This window comes from Oncorhynchus mykiss, chromosome 5, assembly GCF_057628025.1.
Source record: "Oncorhynchus mykiss isolate SJ-2025 chromosome 5, ASM5762802v1, whole genome shotgun sequence".
Classification (NCBI taxonomy): domain Eukaryota; kingdom Metazoa; phylum Chordata; class Actinopteri; order Salmoniformes; family Salmonidae; genus Oncorhynchus; species Oncorhynchus mykiss.
The window spans coordinates 50239775-50260961 of NC_143026.1; the positions used below are offsets into that span (position 1 = coordinate 50239775).

Sequence of the window (21187 nt, forward strand, 5' to 3'; positions counted from 1 at the left end):
ATGACATATTTGATCTGAAACCTAGACTTTCAAATCTCTTATTCCCAATGACATTGGGGACCCCCCCCCCCCCCCCCCCCCCACACACACACACACACAAAACAACACCCAGTTTTGAAAGTAGACTAAATAATACATTGTTTAATTGGAAGAAAGGTGTAGTAGACAGCTTTCTGAACAAAATAAAGCTGAAACTCAAAATGTTGAACGATACGTTTCTCCTTCTTCATAACACTAATGTCCACTGGAGGGAACCGGACACCATGTTCACTTGTTCAGCTCTGCTCTGTGACTTGAGATTTAAATTAAATTAGCAATAAGTGTGAATATAAAACCACTTGTTTTCTAAAAAGTTGAAAGCATTCTGCAAAAGCAATCGTCTTCAAAAAAGAATATTCTATTGTAAGAAATATATATGTCTCTCTTTTTCTCTCCAAACCAAATGTTGACTGAAAACTGATTATGAAGAGTCCTCCAAATCAATAAGAAATGCCCATTGTGCATCTGTGAAGCTATGACACATAACGTGTATGCAACAACACAATACATACATATATCATAGGACATATGACAATTAATGAAATAAGGGATAAGTGTTGATGTAACTATGCAGTTTTATTTCCATAAAATCATTAACGTATGGAGATAAACAACAAATGGACAATTGGTCATGAACATTTGTAAAGTCAGCTGCACAAACTGGAAGAACACTGAAAGAAAGTTATCTAGACAAGGGCTTGGAAACAATAATAAATACAGTGATTAATCCTGGGATGTGATTGTCTTAGCAGAAGTACATATACATAACAGAAGATAATTGTTAAAATAGGGATGCAAATGTCAACATAGAAAACAGGTTGCAGGCAATTTTACATTTTAACATTTCCACTTTCTCTTCAATGGCATCCTTCATTCAGTAAGAGGGGGAATTCTGACCCGAATTAAGAATGCCTAAATGGAACATATAATTCCCCTTTTTCTACACTTTTCTCTTTAAGCATATTCACAACCTATTCAATGCTATTCACAGAAAAGGAGGTGAGACAGAGGTGTGTCTACAGATATTCCGTAGTCAGACCTTGACTTAACTTGCTCATAATTCCACCACTTTAAAAAAACGACAATTATATGTAGAAATAACACCAAAACTCTATGCACTGTAATTTATAAATTGATAAGAGCTATTAATAAGACCTAGGTAAATTAGTCATTAGTTAGGACAAGAGGATTGTAAATATAAATTACAGTTGTTTCAGATCTATTTTATTTTATGATCGTTGGAGACAAATGTGAAACCAGTCATATTTCAGCAAACTGAAAAGCATGTCAACACGACAGGTATTTCGGCCTCTTTTCCACAAGTGAAGTAGAAATAGCTGTATCATTATTCAGAATTTTAATTGTAGGCCTATGGCTTCATCATTTGCAGGAGTTAAATTTGGAGATCCAAGCGGAGGCTGTAGCCTATGGAAACCTGTGTGCACTGATAGTAGAGCAGAACCTACCTAGTTGGTAGGTAAAAAAAAAATGTATAAGTACTTTCCTAACTCTAAATAATATACAAGATCAGAGTATTTTTTTATCTACCAATTGGTGCTGAAAAGGAAAGAAAAATGCATGTATTTACAAGGCTTTTTTTCATTGGTCCCTAACATTCTGAAACATTCTCTCCATAGACAGGTTAGCTGAGAACTTCCCGAAAACCATGTGTTGTTATGAGGTGTTTGACTGTCACGTTTATGCTATGCTATGCTATGCTATGCTAACATGTCAAAAAATTTATTGTGCAACTTTATTCATGTTTTCAATAAACATTGGAGATTCAACATAATTTACATGTTGTCAACAATCTAAGCCAACCCCGTCTGTTTTACCCCATAGTTGTGCATGGGTCAGTTTTGTTGCTAAACAACCAACCCATCTATATGTTCTAGTGAGTCTGTTGAGAAAATTCTAATTAAAGGTACACCAAATTTAAAGGGATGGCTATTGAATAAAAATGTCACTAGAAAATCTGTTGGCCAGCAAGTGGGAGGGTTTTCAGCGGTTGAATTAAATTTATTCAATGCACGCAAGGTAACCTCATCTGCAAAGCCTGTTAAGATCTTATACTTCCCGGTTCTAAACAGTTACTGCATATATTATGACAACATTTTGTGAGGTTTTTGTTTGTTTTGGTGCTTGGCTGTGTTCGTCAGTTTTTTTCCCAGCCTGTTCGAGCACACTTTTTCTTGAGGCAAGCCGAAGTATGCCTTTCGTTGGTGATTGGTCAACATTAGGGATTCTTCAATTAAGTGTTTGTTGGCATTCAACAACAGATGACTAGTCTTCATGCAAAGTTTTTCACTTGAGAAATACTGCACCAAAATCTTAGTTAGATGTAAAATTTTGCGACTAAAACCTCCCTGGCAAAAATGTCAAAATTAATTAAAGATTTCTTGAGCTATCATAATCTTAATTTTGACTATTTTGATGAAGTGTACTGGATATGGCGTCTCAAGAGGAACAAACAGTAATACTGCTAGCATGCTAGTAGATACCATAGACTACCTCTAAGTTCCTTCAAACAAAATGCAGAGACATAAAAATGGTATTCTTGAGTTCATCTGATTCTGGGGAAGTAGTTAAAAGGCTTCATTGCCAAAATCCCAAAGTGTCCCTTTAAGGGAGTATGCAAGCACAGATGTTCACTTCACCTAGTCAACCGAACCTACGCTGCTTATTTGGATACCTTTACACACCTGCACAAGGTAAGTAGGAAAAGTGTACATTTCCTAAGTCAGAACCTAAAAGTAGACCAGAGTAAACCAGATGTATCTTGGTGAATGCAAGCATTTCATTGATGAGGAAAGTACATTATAAAACTTTAATATACTGAGAATGCACAAAAAACACTGACTGGGATGATAATGTAAACCATTGAAGAAGACAAAAAAACTATGTTCATCATCTTGTGGAGAAGAGTCCTCTAGCATATTGGACTTTAATGTCTATGACGCAGCAACAATACATTCAGTAGAAGTCTTTAGTCTTTGCATTGCCTCAGAGGGATGCAAGCCAGCAGCCATCCTCACCATGTTCTCCAATAGACTGAATATGCTCCTTAGCCTTCATCCTCAGAGACACAATACTAGAATTACGAGGATCCAACTCCTCCATAATTAACTTGTCCACGTACCCAGACGCTGAGCACTGGTACGGGGGCGGCGGAGGAGGACACAGAGAACCAATATGCCCGAAACTGGGGGAGTTGAGAAAGGGTGGAGGAGTGTAGCTGGAGGTTCTTTGGAGGCCCTGAGATGGGCTGGTGATGAAGCCGGAAAGGGACTGCAGAGGGGTGGCAGTGGTGGTGGGAGTGCTGAGCCATGGCTCCAGCTGTAGCCCGGAGCCCAGAGACTGGGAGGAGGAGCGGCTGAAGGACAGGAAGGAGGAAGTGTCCTGGAGCTTGATGGAGCTCACCTCCAGCTTTTCCTGGCGACGCCACTTGGCCCGACGGTTCTGGAACCACACCTGGGATGGAATCATCACAACATTCTTTTAAGACATTCTGTAATTCAACATTATGAGAACTGGGGTGATTATACACAGAAACAAGATTCAGGGGCACTTTGACCATATCAGTAAAATATTGAAATACCATACAGATGTAGGATCTTAATTTGAGCGAGTTTGCTACAGCAGGAAATGTATCCTGTAGCAACAGGAAGAATGAATTATTATATGGATTATAATTAACTGTCATTTATGTAGGGTTGATACATTTTTCTTAAGGGAAAATCAAGTCTGAAATTTCAAAGTGGAAATTACAAAGTTCAGAAGGCTTTTTAAACTTCAAATATACATTACAAGTTTTACATTTCCTGCAAAGCAGGAAAGTTCTCCTGCAACATGGTGATGGAATGAAGTTCCTACATCTGCACATGATTTAACCCTAACAATGATAACACTGCTGAAAGGCAGATGAAAGAAAGCTTAATCAGAAAACTTCTCTACTTAGTTCAACCTCTTTGCCAAAATGTACTGTTTATCAACTTAATAAAACTTTGCTGTGTCAAAGAAACTCAATTGCCTATCTCTCCAGATATTAGCACAACAACAGTCTATTGTAAAACTTTGCTTTGGCAGGCTATTTGAAAATATGTAATATCTTTAATGGGAAGATAGCTACTATTTGAATATATGAATGATAACTGTCAACCTTTGTGTAATACATGATCAACTATGATACTGTTAGAAATGAAATGTCTTAAACATAATGATACATCATTGGAATAACTTTAATTATCGAAATAATATCTATACAATGTAAGTATATAGACAGGTCTTGAACTCAATGAGATCTTGCAGATAAAATACATTATTATTTACTTAACATCATTAATGGCTTAGTAGACTCAATTCATAGTTTGAATATAGAATCTTATTGATGATAATTTCAAAGGCTTGAAACAGTTTCAAAGGCTTGAAACTCATAGGTAACAATTATTATATAAAGCCCTGCTCCACAAACTCTCGACATAACTAACATCACTGTTAAGATTTAAAATGCCAAGTCATCAAACCCATTCACATGGTTGGTTAACTCTGGAAACTCATTCGGAGTCTAGAGAATTAGGAGAATCAGCCTTTCATTTCCTTGCATCTTATGTGTGGAATGATAGACAGTACACTTCAAAATGGAGGAATTGGTGTCTCTCGAGCATTTCAAAAGATTAAGGGACCTTTTTTTACCGAAGAATGTATCTGTTTTATTATGATTGTGTTTTGCTTTTGGTGTATTGTTGTGTATAATACCGTGTATTTGATTGTGTATATTGTATTTTGGCGTGTAGTGCTATACATGGCTCATCTAGAAAAGAGACTTTGGTCTCAGCATTGACTTAGTGTCAACATTTATGTAAAAAAAAGGGCTATTATCATCAAATACCGTATGTGACAATTTACTTAATAGTGAAGAAGTTAGGCCTAATATAAATTGCAATAACATATTTTAGTGGTCCTGACATTAGCCTAAGGTTGTAAATTAAAAAGATTAATATTCAACTAAAGACGGTGATTATTTCATGAACCACATTTTATTTAAACTTTATTGATAAGACTCAGACACACAACTTTTGTTAAATGTGTCACAAATAGGATAAGACAATAACTTATGTTGAGCCCATGCTCGAAACATTCATTGATAGACCTCGATGTTTTACTTATTTTACACAGAGTCGAACTTCATACACATTTTCAACAACGGACTCAGTTGCTTGCTCATAATGTACCTGTACTCGGACCTCGGGAAGATGAACTTTGAGCGCGATCTCCTCTCTGCTGTAGACGTCAGGATAGTGCGACTTTTCGAACGCTCTCTCCAGCTCGTGCAGCTGAAAGGTGGTGAACGTGGTCCTATTACGCCGGTGTTTCTTCTTTGGGTTCTCATCAACGGGCAATTTATCCTCCCCTTTAGGTAAGTCAGAACTGACAGAGGCCCCCGAACTGCTGCAGCAGACACCTGAAAAATGCATTGTAGGCTGGATCAATTTATGAACTTCTGAGCTATATTTGCCAACCTTTTACTCTAATTCAAATGGTTACTGGCACACATATGTAGGCCTAAACATGGAATAAATAACTATAAATAGCCTACTGGTATAAAAGATAACATTTTGAATACATTTTGAATCATTTAAAAAAATATTGCCAATGTTACTTACTGTCAAAACATTTTGGGTTGAGTTCTTTCTTCGGGGATGACATAATTCCATTTCCTCTCAGCTCAGCAGGTTTTCCTGATTCATTGTAGGACACAGATTGATGAAACATATTTTCGTCTTTAAATCCCAATATTGCTTCAATACTGTGAACCCTCTTTGCGGCTTGATTTTGGTTATTCCAGGGGCTTCGGACAAAACGTGCAGAAGGCGACAGGCGCTCTTCCATGACTTCGGGAGTTGAACCAAGAAGCCACATTTGATGTATAAAATGTTCTCAAACTAAATTGAAATGACACTGAAAAATACATTTAAACTCCCGAGAAAGTTATATTTAAGAATGCATAACAACATTTTGAAATATAATGAAACACAGACTGTTGACTAACAAATCTGTGTAAGGCATGCATCGCTACTGAGTATAGAGGCCTGACACTCTACGAGAGGTCTTGTCATATAGAGGAGGCTGTATCTTCTGGGGTTTATAAAGTAGTCCCCCCGGTAAGACCCCCGTGTCCCTCAGTCCATGTGACAGTACCCACCTCTCCACTAGACACGTCAAAAGAAGAATGTCACGTTCGATTTGACCCAGCCCTGCGGTTTGGGGGTAACTACATTGTCCTCATTGAACCAATGCAGCAATGCAGAGCTAGACTAACTGGTAGACTACTCTAACTCCTCCCCAAGACAAGTATTCTGCTGTGCTTGTCAGTCAGTCAGTGTTGGTTTATAAACCCCCTTACATAAATCTTAAAACCATCTTTCCCTCCATCTCCAGATGTCATGTGCTGCATCCCAAATGGCAAATCCCTATTCCCTATATAGTGCAATACTTTTGACCATGGGGCCATAGCATTCTGTTCAAAAGTAGTGCTCCATGTAGGTGATAGGGTGTCATTTGGGATGCAACATGCTTATGGTGGCCTGTAAAATTAGCTGGTGGGGTAGAAGAGAATGGTTTAAGGTGTCAGAACAAAATCATAATTATAAATCACAGTATCACAATTCCAGAAGTTTACATATACTAAATAGACTCTGCCTTAATTAAAACAGCTTGGAAAATTCCATCTAATGATGTAATGGATTTAGAAGCTTCTGATAGGCCAATGGACATCATTTGAGTCAATTGGAGGTGTACCTGTGGATGTATTTCAAGGCCTACCTTCAAATTCAGTGCCTCCTTGCTTGACATCATGAGAAAATCCAAATAAAATCAGCCAAGACCTCGGGAAAAAAATTGTAGACCTCCACAAGTCTGGTTCATCCTTGGGATCAATTTCCAAACGCCTAAAGGTGCCACGTTCATCTGTACAAACAATAGTACTCAAGTATAAACACCATGGCACCATGCAGTCATTATACCGCTCAGGTAGGAGACGCGTTCTGTCTCATAGAGATGAACGTACTTTGGTGCGAAAAGTGCAAATCAATCCCAGAACATCAGCAAAGGACCTTGTGAAGATGCTGGAGGAAACAGGTACCAAAGTATCTATATCCATAGTAAAATGAGTCCTATATCAACATAACCAGAAAGGCCGTTCAGCAAAGAAGAAGCCACTGCTCAAAAACCGCCATAGAAAAGCCAGACATGGGGATAAAGATGAGACTTTTTGGAGAAATATCCTCTGGTCTGATGAAACAAAAATAGAACTGTTTGGCCATAATGACCATTGTTATGTTTGGGGGAAAAAGGGGGAGGCTTGCAAGCCGATGAACACATCCCAACAGTGAAGCACGGGGGTGGCAGCATCAAGTTGTGGGGGTGCTTTGCTGCAGGAGGGATTGGTGCACTTCACAAAATAGATGGCAACATGAGGAAGGAAATGTATGTGAATATATTGAAGCAGCATCTCAAGACATCAGTCAGGAAATTAAAGTTTTTTTCTCAAATGGGTCTTCAAATGGACATTGACCCCAAGTATACTTCCAAAGTTGTGGCAAAATGGCTTAAGGACAACAAAGTCAAGGTTGGAGTGAACATCACAAAGCCCTGACCTCAATCCTATAGAACATTTGTGGGCAGAACTGAAAAAGCTTGTGCGAGCAAGGAGGCCAACAAACCTGACTCAGTTACACCAGCTCTGTCAGGAGGAATGGGCCAAAATTCACCCCAATTATTGTGGGAAGCTTGTGGAAGGCAACACGAAACGTTGACCCAAGTTAAACAATTTAAAGGCAATGCTACCAAATACTAATTGAGTGTATGTAAACTTCTGACTCACTGGGAATGTGATGAAAGAAAGAAAAGCTGAAATAAATCATTCTCTCTACTATTATTCTGACATTTCACATTCTTAAATGAAGTGGTGATCAAAACTGACCTAAGAGGATATTTACACTAGGATTAAATGTCAGGAATTTTGAAAAACTAAGTTTAAATGTATTTGGCTAACGTGTATGTAAACCTCTGACTTCAACTGTACATAGCAAATTGTTAAATAGTTATTGATAGGCCTTTTGGCAGCTTACAAACTTTCTCAGAGAGGTAGTTTACATATTCATGATTAAATATTCAATTCAAAACTCTTTAGTTGTCATTAAATGTATTCATTTTTTAGATTTATCTTAACTATGCCCACTTGTTCTGTGAAGGCCAAATAAATAAATAATGAGCAAAAAAAAAAACATTGCTCATAATTTTCTTTGACTTTACAGTCTACAAACATTCAATAATTATTTTACAAAATGAGTTAAACTAAGCAATGAAAACACAAGTTATTATAGTATGTGACTAGTAACAGCTATAAACATCTATAGGCATAGCTGTTCTCCATTTAAGGCCTAATCCAGTCTCGATAATTGGACCTAAAATCCTTATAACGATTTAGCATTTCCCAATTGCTGAAAGTGACATTATCCTCTGTTGGCCATTGGTCCAATAGGCACTACACAAGGAAGCAGAGCTGGATGTGGTATGTTGAGAACTATAGTACAGCTATAGGATCCTCAATTGAGGCAGTTTGCTACAGCAGGAAAATTATCCTGCAGCAACAGGAAATGTGGGTTATAAGTAGTCAACATTTTTGTAGATGTTGATATATTTTTCATAAAGGGAAATCAAGTCGGAATTTTGAAAATGGAAACTTTTACAAACTTCAGAAGCCTTTTTTAAACCTCAAATACGTTACACGTTTTTAATATCCTGCATTGCAGGAACGTTCTCCTGCAACAGGGTGATCAAATTAAGATCCTACATCTGTAATCACAATGAAGCTTGTAATTTCAAACACAACGGTTATAACACAAATCTATTTTTTAGTTTCTATCTTTTTAGATTTTGTATTTTTTTAATTTAGGGGATGGATATTGGATATAAAAAGGGTTCTTTGACTCTTGACTCATTAGCATATTTGTAGTTTACAATATGAGTTACAATATCCAGGGCTGGGTGCAACTTCATTCAACTCCATTTAGTCAATTCATGTCATGCATTTTAACTGAATTCAAGAACTGGAAGAAAGATCATCAATGGGTCTATTGTTCGCAGTTTAGGGGATGGGTACATTGTTGTGCCTTTGCCTTTGACATTGCTCTGTCTGATGAAAAAATACATGAGATAATAGAAAAAAATACAGTTGCAAAGCAAAAATTATTCAAAGAATCGGCAGTTTACCCCATCACCTAGCTCAAACACAAAAAAAATGTTTACCATTTAACCTTTCTGGCGCAGGGGTCCCGCTTAGCGACCCACCTCGACAACATCCGGTGAAATTGCAGAGCACCAATTCAAAATACAGAAAACGTAATATTAAATCTTCATGATAATACAAGTGTCATACATGATTCTTTAGCACAGAATCTTGGCAATCTAACCGCATCGTCAGATTTCAAAAAGGCTTTACGGCAAAAGCACAGCATTCAATTATCTGAGGTCAGCGCTCCACAACAGCACATTATCCAAACAAGCACAGGCGTCACAAAATCCCAAATAGCAATAAAATAAGTGACTTACCTTTGAAGATCTTCCTCGCAATCACAAGAGTCCCAGAAACACAATGAATGGTTGTTTTGTTCGATAAATTCCTATATCCCAAATAGTCCGTTTAGTAGGCATCATTGAGTTCAGTAATCCACCCGTTCAGAATGCAGACATAGGAGTTCCAAAAGTTACCAGTACATTTTATCCAAACAAATCAAACAATGTTTCTAATTCATTATTAGGTACTCTAATATCTAAATAAATGATAAAATTTCATACGGAGCAAACTATTTTCAATAGGACAGGAATGGAACGCAGCGCGCTCCCTCGGTCATGCGCACAATAAGACGAGTTTTGCCATGGAACTTTCTGAGGATAAACAACTATTCCTCATTGGTTTTTCAGAATTCAAGCCTGAAACTATGTAAACATTTTTTTTTACATCTAGTGGAAGTCATAGGAACTGCAATTTGGGAGGCGGAAGTCTTTGGTTTCAATAGTTTAAGCTTGGAATTGGCTGGCAGGTCAACAGAACAAAAAATGGTCCTCGCGTTTTCGTCTGACAAATGTGTTATGCTATGTGTTATACAGACATAATTTTAGAGTGTTTTCTATCCAATACTACCATGCATATGCAAATCCTAGCTTCTGGGCCTGAGTAACAGGCAGTTTACTTTGGACACCTCAGTCATCCAAAATTCTAAATACTGCCCCCTATCACTAAAATTGATGATCTTTCACAATGGCATTTTGTCCGAGAAAACATCAGCTATGTGATTTTTATAATACCGTAGAATGTCACTCCACCATTCTGTGGATTCCTGTCTAGTTTTGTTACTAACGGAGTCCAATCTAAATCATTTAAGAGAGTCTGAGACATGTAGTTAACCTGATGCGATGGGACAACCACCTCATCAACCTTGATCCTATTAACTGCTAATCTTTAACCACCAAATTCCCAATCCATGGCATTGTGAACATTAGACTCACTTGAAATTCTTCAACCGGCTTAACTAGCACCTAACAATAGTTGCTAAATAATCTCGAATTATACTGAACATAAATATAAACGCAACATGCAACAATTTCAAAGATTGTACTGAGTTACTGCTCAAATAAGGAAATCAGTCAAATAAATTAATTCGTTAGGCCCTAATCTATGAATTTCACATGACTGGATAGGGGCGCAGCCATGGGTGGGCCTAGGATGGCATAGGGGCACTGGGGAGCCAGGCCCAGCCAATCAGAATGAGTTTTCTCCCACAAAAAGGGCTTTATTACATACAGAAATACTCCTCAGTTTTATCAGCTGTCCTGCTGGCTGGTCTCAGACTATCCCGCAGGTGATGAAGGCAGATGCAGAGGTCCTGGGCTGACGTGGTTACATGTGGTCTGCAGTTGTGAGGCCGGTTGGTCGTACTGCCAAATTCTCTAAAACGATGTTGGAGGAGGTTTATGGTAGAGAAATGAACATTCAGTTCTGTGGCATACAGCTCTGGTGGACATCCCTGCAGTCAGCATGCCAATTGCACACTCCCACAAAACTTGAGACATCTGTGGTATTGTGTTGTGTGACAAAACTACACATTTTAGAGTGGCCTTTTATTGTCCCCAGCACAAGGTGCACCTGTATAATGATCATGCTGTTTAACTTATTTGGGACTGGGGGGGCAGTATTGAGTAGCTTGTATAAAAGGTGTCCAGAGTAAACCGCCTGCTACTCAGGCCTAAAAGCTAGAATATGCATATAATTTGTAGATTTGGATAGAAAACACTCTGAAGTTTCTACAACTGTTTGAATGATGTCTGTGAGTATAACAGAACTCATATGGCAGGCATAAACTTGAGAAAAATCCAACCAGGAAGTGGGAAATCGGAGGTTTGTAGCATGAGTTGATCAAGCGAGCCCACGTGAGAGCGACCTGTGTTCCATTGCATTTCCAAAGACAAAGGAATTCTCCAGTTGGAACATTACTGAAGATATATGTTAAAAACATCCTAAAGATCGATTCTATACACCGTTTGACTTTATCGAACAAAACAAACATTTGTTGTGGAACTGGGATTCCTGGGAGTGCATTCTGATGAAGATCATCAAAGGTAAGTGAATATTTATAATGCTATTTATAATGCTATACAGATGCACCTATTTCTGACTTCTGTTGACTCCACAACATGGCGGATATCTGTATGGCTTGTTTTTGTGTCTGAGCGCTGTCTCAGATTATTTCATGGTGTGCTTTTTCAGTAAAGTTTTTTTTAAATCTGACACAGCGGTTGCAAGAGGTCAACCTCTCTGGCGCAGGCGTTCCGCTAGCAACCCACTTCGACAACATCCGGTGAACCTGATTAGCGCCAAATTCGAAATACAGAAATAGTCATAATAAAAATTCAAAAAATACAAGGGTTATACATCTTTTTAATCCAGCCGCTTTGTCAGATTTCAAAATGGCTTTACGGCGAAAGCATACCATGCGATTATCTGAGGACAGCGCCCCGCTTACAAAAGCATACAAACATTTTCCAACCAAGTAGAGGAGTCACGAAAGTCAGAAATAGCGATAAATTAATCACTTACCTTTGAAGGTCTTCATCTGGTTGCAGTCACAAGATTCCCAGCTCCACAATAAACGTTTGTTTTGTTCGATAAAGTCCCTCTTCAGATCACAAAAAAATCAGTTTTGTTGGCGCGTTGTGTTCAGTAATCCACTGGCTTAAAGGCAGTCAAAACATGCAGACGAATACATCCTAATAGTACCGGTAAAGTTTGTTGAAAATTGTCAAACGATGTTTATAGTTAATCCTCAGGTTGTCAATTGTCTAAATAATTGACAATATTTCAACCGGACAATAGCGTATTCAATAGAAAGGAAAAACAACGAAGGTTGCACACTCGGTCACACGTTGAAACCAGCACTGCATGCTTCCTCAGTCCACTGACAGAAAGGTCTCATTCTTCTTCATTTTTCAGAAAATAAGCCTGAAACAATGTCTAAAGACTGTTGACATCTAGTGGAAGCCATGGGAACTGCAATCTGGGTCCTAAACATTAGAAACTCAATAGGCATTCAATTGAAAACTACCCACATAAAAAAAATCACACTTCCTGAATTGATTTTCCTCAGGTTTTCGTCTGCCGTATCAGTTCTGTTATACTCACAGACATGATTGTAACAGTTTTGGAAACTTTAGAGTGTTTTATATCCACATCTAAATAAATGCATATCCTAGCTTGTGGGCCTGAGTAACAGGACACGCTTCTCATCCAGACGTCGAAATACTGCCTCCAAGCCATAAGAAGTTAAACATTATTATTGCACACAAGGTAACTTATTATTTGACTTGTTAAAACCTCTTAAAGCTAGCGGGCAGAATTTTCACTTTTGGATAAATAGCGTGCCCAATTTCAACTTCCTGCTACTCATGCCAAGAATATAAGATATGCATATTATTCATAGATTTGGATAGAAAACACCCTGAAGTTTCTAAAACTGTTTGAATGATGTCTGTGAGTATAACAGAACTTATGTAGCAGGCAAAACCCAGAGGACTAACTGTTCAGATTTTTTTTGTTCCCCATCTCTCTTCCCTATATTGTCTTTGCCATTGGGAATTTAATAGCAACCTACTTTCAGTTCCTACCGCTTCCACACGATGTTGCCAGTGTTTGGAATATGGCTGAGGTTAATCCTTTGTTTTAGCAGGAAGTAGGCCAACTCGGAACAGGGGGACACTTTTCTGAGTTGCACAAGATGTGAAGAGCAGAGCTTTTTTCTTTTCGTTCATGTATTGAATACAGATTGCCCCGTCTACAATTTGATCGATTATTAACGTTTAAAAATACCTAACGTTGTATTACAAAAGTAGTTTGAAATATTTTGGCAAAGTTTATAGGCAACTTTTGAAATATTTTGTAGTGACGTTGCATTTTTCTAAGCTGTTTTTTTATGGATCAAACGGGCTTTATAAATGGACATTTTCGATATATATGGACAGAATGAATCGTACAAAAGGACCAATTGTGATGTTTATGGGACATATTGGAGTGCCAACAAAAGAAGCTCGTCAAAGGTAATGCATATTTTATATTTTATTTCAGCGTTTTGTGTAACGCCTGATACGCTAGCTGCTTTGTTTACTGCTGGTGAGGATGGCTGCAGGCTATCAGATAATAGCTTCTTATGCTTTCGCCGAAAATCATTTTAAAAATCTGACATGTTGGCTGGATTCACAACGAATGTAGCTTTAATTGAGTATCTTACATGTGTGATTTAATGAATGTTTGAATTTTATAGCATTTTATTTGAATCTGGCGCTCTGCATTTCCCCTGGCAATTGCCCAGTTAAGACGCTAGCGTCTCCCCTATCCTCAAGAGGTTTTAAGCAGATTTTTACTCCTAATTTAGGCTTGCTATAACAAATGGGTTGAATACTTTTCAGCTTTGAATTTTTAATTAAAACACAACAAAAAATTCTAACATAATTCATCTTTGGCAATATGGGTTATTGTGTGTAATCCAGTGACAAACATCTCAATTTAATTCATTTTAAATTCAGGCTGTAATGCAACAACATTTGGAAAAAGTCAAGGGGTGTAAATACTTTCTGAATACACTGATACAGTAGTTGTAGTAAGATGCCTGTTACTCACTAGCTAATCTGATGCTTGCCTTGGCCTCTAAATAGACAGGATTGTATTTGGAAGTTTACAACTGTTTTGGTCTCTCTCTCTACAGAGCAAACAAGAAACAGGAAAGTAGTAGGTTCAGACTGTCTGTCTCACTTGCTTATCAAATGTCTGCATTGGTCTTTTAGTGGGAGCAGGAGTCTCACTAGATAACGATATCTGACTCGCTAATGTAACATGTCTATTGTTTCTCCAACAGAGCGAGTCGGACAAGAACATTACTTTAATATCTGTATTGGTCTATACCAGGGCTCTTCAACCCTGTTCCTGGAGAGATACCATCCGTTATGTTTTCACTCCAACCCTAATCTAGCTCACATGACTCTAATAATTATCTGGTTCATAAGATTAATAAGGTTAGAGACAAATGGGATTGGAAAAAACCTAAAGGAGGGTAGCTCTTGTCATGACTTTCCTTCCTGGGTGAGGATCAAAGAGAGCCCCCCCTCTCTCCCACCAGAGAGGAAGAGGGGCAGTGGAGCCGGTTCTAGGACTTTAACAAACAATCGGAAACTTTCTCTCTCTCTTGCATTTGTAGTGTTGAGACTGGAATGTCTGAGTGTTACGACAGAGAATCTATCCTGTGTGTGTGTTTATGTAATTCTGTGTGATTATTTAGTTAGTTAGTAAATAAATAATTAAGCCAATTTGTGTATAGTTGAATCATCATTTAGACTACGGTTTGCGCAGATTTGAAGTCAACGACGTTCAGAATGAGACTGATATGAGGTAATAATAATAATTAATGGATGACTGGTATGATAACGACATATTCTAGAGTTAATTAAGGAAACGGTAACTCATTAAATAAACTTTTTCGTGGTGCCCCAAGATTGCTAATGAGTTAATTGTTACATGAATAATTTAATCATGTAATAAGTATACATAGTTAATTGATTTGATAAAATAACCATCATCACCTTAATGATAGTCACAAACACTCTCAAGGAGCAGTTTTAGAGAGCCTTGGGTCCGGTTTCCAGATAACGATGGAACTTGGGCTGATGAGTGTTTTAACAATATATCTTATCTACACCGGCCGAAGATGTAACATGCGTTTCCTAAAACAACACGCAGAGAGAACATTTGCTAAGTGCTTCCTTGAGGCATGTGTCAATAATGATAGTATCAAAAGAAAGGCAACACTGCGCTTGAGTCAGCTTCCTCCATTCAAATATTACCTTATCATTATAATTATTCCACAATACTTATGATGGATCAGCAGCTAGAGAGATATTATCACCTATGGCTGTAAATATTGAGGAGGCTTATTCTAATACTTACCCTGTAATAATGCACTGAATCAATATTTATACATGTTAGGCTACACTTCATGAAATATATTGAGGAAAAACATTTGACAGTAGCCAAATATCTAAATAAATGACACTCACTTGATTGAACATTAAATTGATTTCAATATCATTTAAATATCAAACTTGATCTCATAGTTTCACTTTGGGATTCTCCAAACATTAGGAAGATCTTTCTAATATTGAGTTGAACAGCCTCGATTTGTCAGGCATGGACTCTACACAGTGTTGAAAGCATTCCACAGGGATGCTGGCTTATGTTGACTCCAATGCTTCCCACAGTTGTGTCAAGTTGGCTGGGTGTCCTTTGAGTGGTGGACCATTCTTGATACACACAGGAAACTGTTGAGCATGGAAAACCCATGCTGCGACTCTAGGGGCAGTATTTTCATTTTTGGAAAAAAAACGTTCCCGTTTTAGACGGGATATTTTGTCAGGACAAGATGCTAGAATATGCACATAACTGACAGCTTTGGATAGACAACACTCTAACGTTTCCAAAACTGTAAAGATATTGTCTGTGAGTATAACAGAACTGATGTTGCAGGCGAAAGCCTGAGAAAAATCCAATCCGGAAGTGCCCCATATTTTGAAAGCGCTGCGTTCCAATGAGTCCCTATTGAGCTGTGAATGTTCTATCAACGAGCTTACGCTTTCTACGTATTCCCCAAGGTGTCTACAGCATTGTGACGTAGTTTTACGCATTCATGTTGAAGAATACCCGTAGGGGGCTACATTGCGCAAGTGGTCACATGATGCTCCCTTCGAAAACCTTGCGTAAAGTACAGAGGTAGCCATTATTCCAATCGCTTCTACTGAGAAACCAATTGTCCAGGTGGATATATTATGGAATAGATATGTGAAAAACACCTTGAGGATTGATTCTAAACAACGTTTGCCATGTTTCTGTCGATATTATGGGGCTAATTTTGAATATTTTTCGGTGTTGTTGTGACCGCAATTTCCGGTCAATTTCTCAGCCAAACATGAAGAACAAACGGAGCTATTTCGCCTACAAAAATAATATTTTGGGAAAAAATGAACTTTGGCTATCTACCTGGGAGTCTCGTGAGTGAAAACATCCGAAGTTCATCAAAGGTAAACGATTTAATTTGATTGCTTTTCTGATTTTTGTGACAAGGTTGCCTGCTGCTAACAAGGCATAATGCTATGCTACGCTATCGATAAACTTACACAAATGCTTGTCTAGCTTTGGCTGTAAAGCATATTTTGAAAATCTGAGATGACAGGGTGATTGACAAAAGGCTAAACTGTGTTCCAATATATTTCACTTGTGATTTTCATGAATAGGAATATTTTCGAGGAAGATTTATGTCAGTTGCGTTATGCTAATTAGTGTCAGATGATGACAACGGTCCCGTTCATGGGATGGGGTGTCACTAGAGGTTAACTAGGCAAGTCAGTTAAGAACAAATTCTTATTTGCGATGACGGCCTACACCGGCCGAACCCGGACATTTGTGCTCTACCCTATGGGACTACCATTCATGGCCGGGTTGTGATACAGCCTGGATTCGAACCAGGGTGTCTGTAGTGATGCCTCTAGCACTGAGATGCAGTGCTTTGGAGTGCTGTGCCACTCGGGAGCCTACAATACACAATCCATGTCTCAAATGTTTCAGGGCTTAAAAATCACACTTTAAGCTGTCTCCTCCCCTTCATCTACTTGATTGGAGTGGATTTTAACAAGTGATATCAATCATGGAAAGAGCAGGTGTTCTTAATGTTTTGTACACTCAGTGTATACAGAAAGTATTCAGACCCCTTAACTTTTTCCACATTTTGTTACATTACAACCTTATTCTAAAATACTCCTTTTTTAGGCAAACAGAACCTAAAGACTCTGAGACCATGAGAAACAAGATTATTTTGTCTGATGAAACCAATATTGAACTCTTTGGCCTGAATGCGAAGCTTCACATCTGGAGGAAACCTGCCACCATCCCTACGGTGAAACATGGTGGTGGCAGCATCATGCTTTGGAGATGTTTCTCAGCAGCAGGTACTGGGAGACTAGTCAGGATCGAGCAATAGATGAACGGACAATGTACAGAGCGATCCTTGATGAAATCTTCTCCAGAGTTCTCAGGACCACAGACTGGGGCTAAGGTTCACCTTCCAACAGGACAATGACCCTAAGCACAGAGCCAAGTCAACGCAGGATTGGCTTCGGGAAAAGTCTCTGAATGTCCTTCAGTGGCCAAGCAAGAGCCCGGACTTGAACCCGATCGAACATCTCTGAATGTCTGAAAATAGCTGTGCAGCAAGCTCCCCATCCAACCTGGCAAAGCTTGAGAGGATCTGCAGAGAAGGATGGGAGAAACTACCCAAATGCAGGTGTGCTTAGCTTGTAGCCTCATACCAAAGAAGACGCAAGGCTGTAATTGCTGCCAAAGGTTCTTCAACAAAGTCCTGAGTAAAGAGTCTGAATACTTATGTAAATGTGATATTTAAGTTTTTTTATTTTCAATGAATTTGCAAACATTTCTTAAAACCTGTTTTTGCTTTGTCATTATTCGGTATTGTGTGTAGATTGATGAGGATAAAAAAAACAATTTAGTCCATATTAGAAAAACACGGAACCCAAACCGGCTGCGCGCATGCGCCATTGTGCGCCATCGTGCATAAATGTATTTTGTCCCCCTACACCAAACGCGATCACGACACGCAGGTTAAAATATCAAAACAAACTCTGAACCAATTACATTAATTTGGGAACAGGTCGAAATGCATCAAACATTTATGGCAATTTAGCTAGTTAGCTTGCACTTGCTATCTAATTTGTCCTGTTTAGCTAGCTTGCTGTTGCTAGCTAATTTGCCCTGGGATATAAACATTGAGTTGTTATTTTACCTGAAATGCACATGGTCCTCTACTCCGAAAATTCATCAATTTCTAGTCATCTCTCCTCCTTCCAGGCTTTTTCTTTGAACTTATATGGTGATTGGCATCTAAACTTTCATTTTATTACTACACCAACCAGCAACACAGTTCGTCTTTCATTCACTCACGTGGGTATAACCAATGAGGAGATGGCACGTGGGTACCTGCTTCTATAAACTAATGAGGAGATGAGAGAGGCAGGACTTGCAGCATGATCTGCATAAGAAATAGAAAGGAGTTCTATTTTAGCCCTTGGCAACGCAGACGCTCGTTGACGCTCGCGAGCAGTGTGGGTGCAATAATTGAACAACATAGATTTCTAAATGTATTATGCAATGCTAGTGCACGCGATGCGAGCTGTGGGGTCAGCCTATAAGGCTGTAATGTATCAAAATGTGGAAAATGTTAAGGGGTCTGAATACTTTCCAAATGCACTGTAGGCCTATAGTTTATACTGTAGTATCGGCTTTGTATCTTTTAATGCAGTCGTCTCTGTTTTCATTAAATCTTTTGCTTGTTTGTAATAATTGCAAAGTCATTGGCAACTTAACATTGATCTAAAATTGACCCTAGAAATAGTACTGTTGGGAGATCTGGAGAGACTGGGTCAGTCAATTACTAATATACTAATACTCCTAGTAAAAGTATTTATCTTCAACTCACAATCTGTCGATTCTATTTGATTAGATAGATTGAAATTGTGTGTTAAACATCACAGCATAGATGAAAGATGTACACACGTACTCAAATTTGTTGGTACCATTACAGCTCAATGAAATAATGCTTAATTCCTCCTGAAAAGTGATGAAATTAAAAGCTATTTTATCATGTATACTTGCATGCCATTGGTATGTCATGGAATAAAGCAAAGAAGCTGTGAAAAGAGATGAGTTACTGCTTATTCTACAAAGATATTCTAAAATGTCCTGGACACATTTGTTGGTACCCCTTAGAAAATATAATAAATAATTTGATTATAGTGATATATCAACCTATTTAGTTTATTTAATTAGTATCACACATGCCTCCAATCTTTAACTAGTCATTCAGTCTATTTAAATGGAGAAAAGTAGTCGCTGTGCTGTTTGGTATCATTGTGTGCACCACACTGAACACGGACCAGAGAAAGCAAAGGAGAGATTTGTCTGAGGAGATCAGAAAGAAAATAATAGACAAGCATGGTAAAGGTAAAGGCTACAAGACCATCTCCAAGCAGCTTGATGTTCCTGTGACAACAGTTGCAAATATTATTATGAAGTTAAGGTCCATGGAACTGAAGGCAACCTCCCTGGGCGCGGCCGCAAGAGGAAAATCGACCCCCGATTGAACAGAAGGATAGTGCGAATGGTAGAAAAAGAACCAAGGATAACTCCCAAAAAGATACAAGCTGAACTCCAAGGAGAAGGTACGTCAGTTTCTGACCATCTGTCACTTTTTGAGCGAAAGTGGGCTCCATGGAAGAAGACCCAGGAGGACTCCCCTTTTGAAAGAAAAACATAAAATCGCCAGACTTTGAAATTTATACAATGCATATTGACAATCCACAATCCTTCTGAGAGAATGCCCTTTGTACAGATGAATCAAAACTGGAGCTTTTTGGCAAGTCACATCAGCTCTACGTTCATAGTCACCAAGATGACATAGCAGTCAGACGTCTTTTGTCCTCGTCTTTTCGTGTCCCGTATATATATATATATATTTACAACTTTCTTCGCATACCTTTTTATATATATTTTTTTATTTTCCATAAACTCATCTTCAAAACACTCTACTGCAACCCGCCTCACCAATTTATATATATTTTTTAAAGAAAGTGTTATTTACCTCAAATCTGTAATCCTACATAGAAGCTAACCAGAAGCTAGCCAGAAGCTAACCAGAAGCTAACCAGAAGCTAGCCAGAAGCTAACCAGAAGCTAGCCAGAAGCTAACCAGAAGCTAGCCTGAAGCTAACCAGAAGTTAGTTAGCTTCTTTACTGGCTAATCGTTAGTATTCAGCTAACCACTGTCTGTGGTCATCAGCTATCCTTTAGCTTGAAAATCTATCGCCAGTTTTGTACGGCGCGACTCGGAACATACCGGACCTATTTTTCTCTCCATGTCCCCTGATTTCATCCGCAAGCTCTGGACATTTATACCTGGATATCGCAGCTAGCTAGCTGTTATCCGTGTGACTATCGGCTTACGTCGATTCCGGAGAAAACATCAATTATTCCGGAGCTAGCCAGCTGAAGAGTTCTATCAGTCACTCCTGGGCTACATCACCTATCCGGACCCGTTTTACTGCCAACGCAGAGCCCCACCGGGTCTTCACAACTGGACTACCAACGTTATTTGCCCGATGGAGTTATCCAACTGGCTCCTCCGTCGCGACGTTACCTGAACGCCCATCTGCGGATTGGATTGGATTTTTTTTGCGGATTGGATTGATCCCCTCTACCACACGGAACCCCACTAATCCTACCGACGGAAATTCACGAGGTGGCTAAAAACAGACCTCCATCCTATGCTAGCTTGCTACCTATGGCCCGACTAGCTGTCTGAATCGCCGTGACCCCAACCAACCTCACTACTCACCACCTCTCTAAAAACAAGTCTCTCACCGTTGCCGCCTGCTATAGACCACCCTCTCCCCCCAGCTGTGCTCTGGACACCATATGTGATCT

General features: G+C 38.8%; 1 protein-coding gene across 3 annotated transcripts; it reads right to left on the reverse strand.

Moving 5' to 3' along the window:
• Window positions 1–596: 596 nt before the first annotated feature.
• Window positions 597–20894, reverse strand: LOC110523994 (retinal homeobox protein Rx3-like). Of its 3 annotated transcripts, none has more exons than XM_090235107.1 (4): window positions 20660–20894; window positions 5703–5777; window positions 5271–5500; window positions 597–3510 (listed from the first exon to the last, which is right to left on the reverse strand). In XM_090235107.1, exons 2-4 carry the CDS (start codon window positions 5743–5745, stop codon window positions 3043–3045), a joined length of 741 nt encoding a protein of 246 aa, XP_090091233.1. In that variant the 5' UTR covers window positions 5746–5777; window positions 20660–20894; the 3' UTR covers window positions 597–3042. The 3 variants fall into 3 exon arrangements, with proteins under 3 accessions (XP_090091233.1, XP_090091232.1, XP_021458914.2); XM_090235106.1 differs by having other exon boundaries at window positions 20346–20894; XM_021603239.3 differs by lacking the exon at window positions 20660–20894 and having other exon boundaries at window positions 5703–10249.
• Window positions 20895–21187: the final 293 nt, after the last annotated feature.

Bases quoted from the DNA above. Each gene is read 5' to 3' on its own strand.
- LOC110523994 (XM_021603239.3), bottom strand. From the start codon at position 5,958: ATGTGGCTTCTTGGTTCAACTCCCGAAGTCATGGAAGAGCGCCTGTCG. The intron at 5,501-5,702 runs GTAAGTAACATT...TGCATTTTTCAG, and splicing joins CAACCCAAAATGTTTTGACA to GTGTCTGCTGCAGCAGTTCG. The intron at 3,511-5,270 runs GTACATTATGAG...ATTCCATCCCAG, and splicing joins TTCCCGAGGTCCGAGTACAG to GTGTGGTTCCAGAACCGTCG.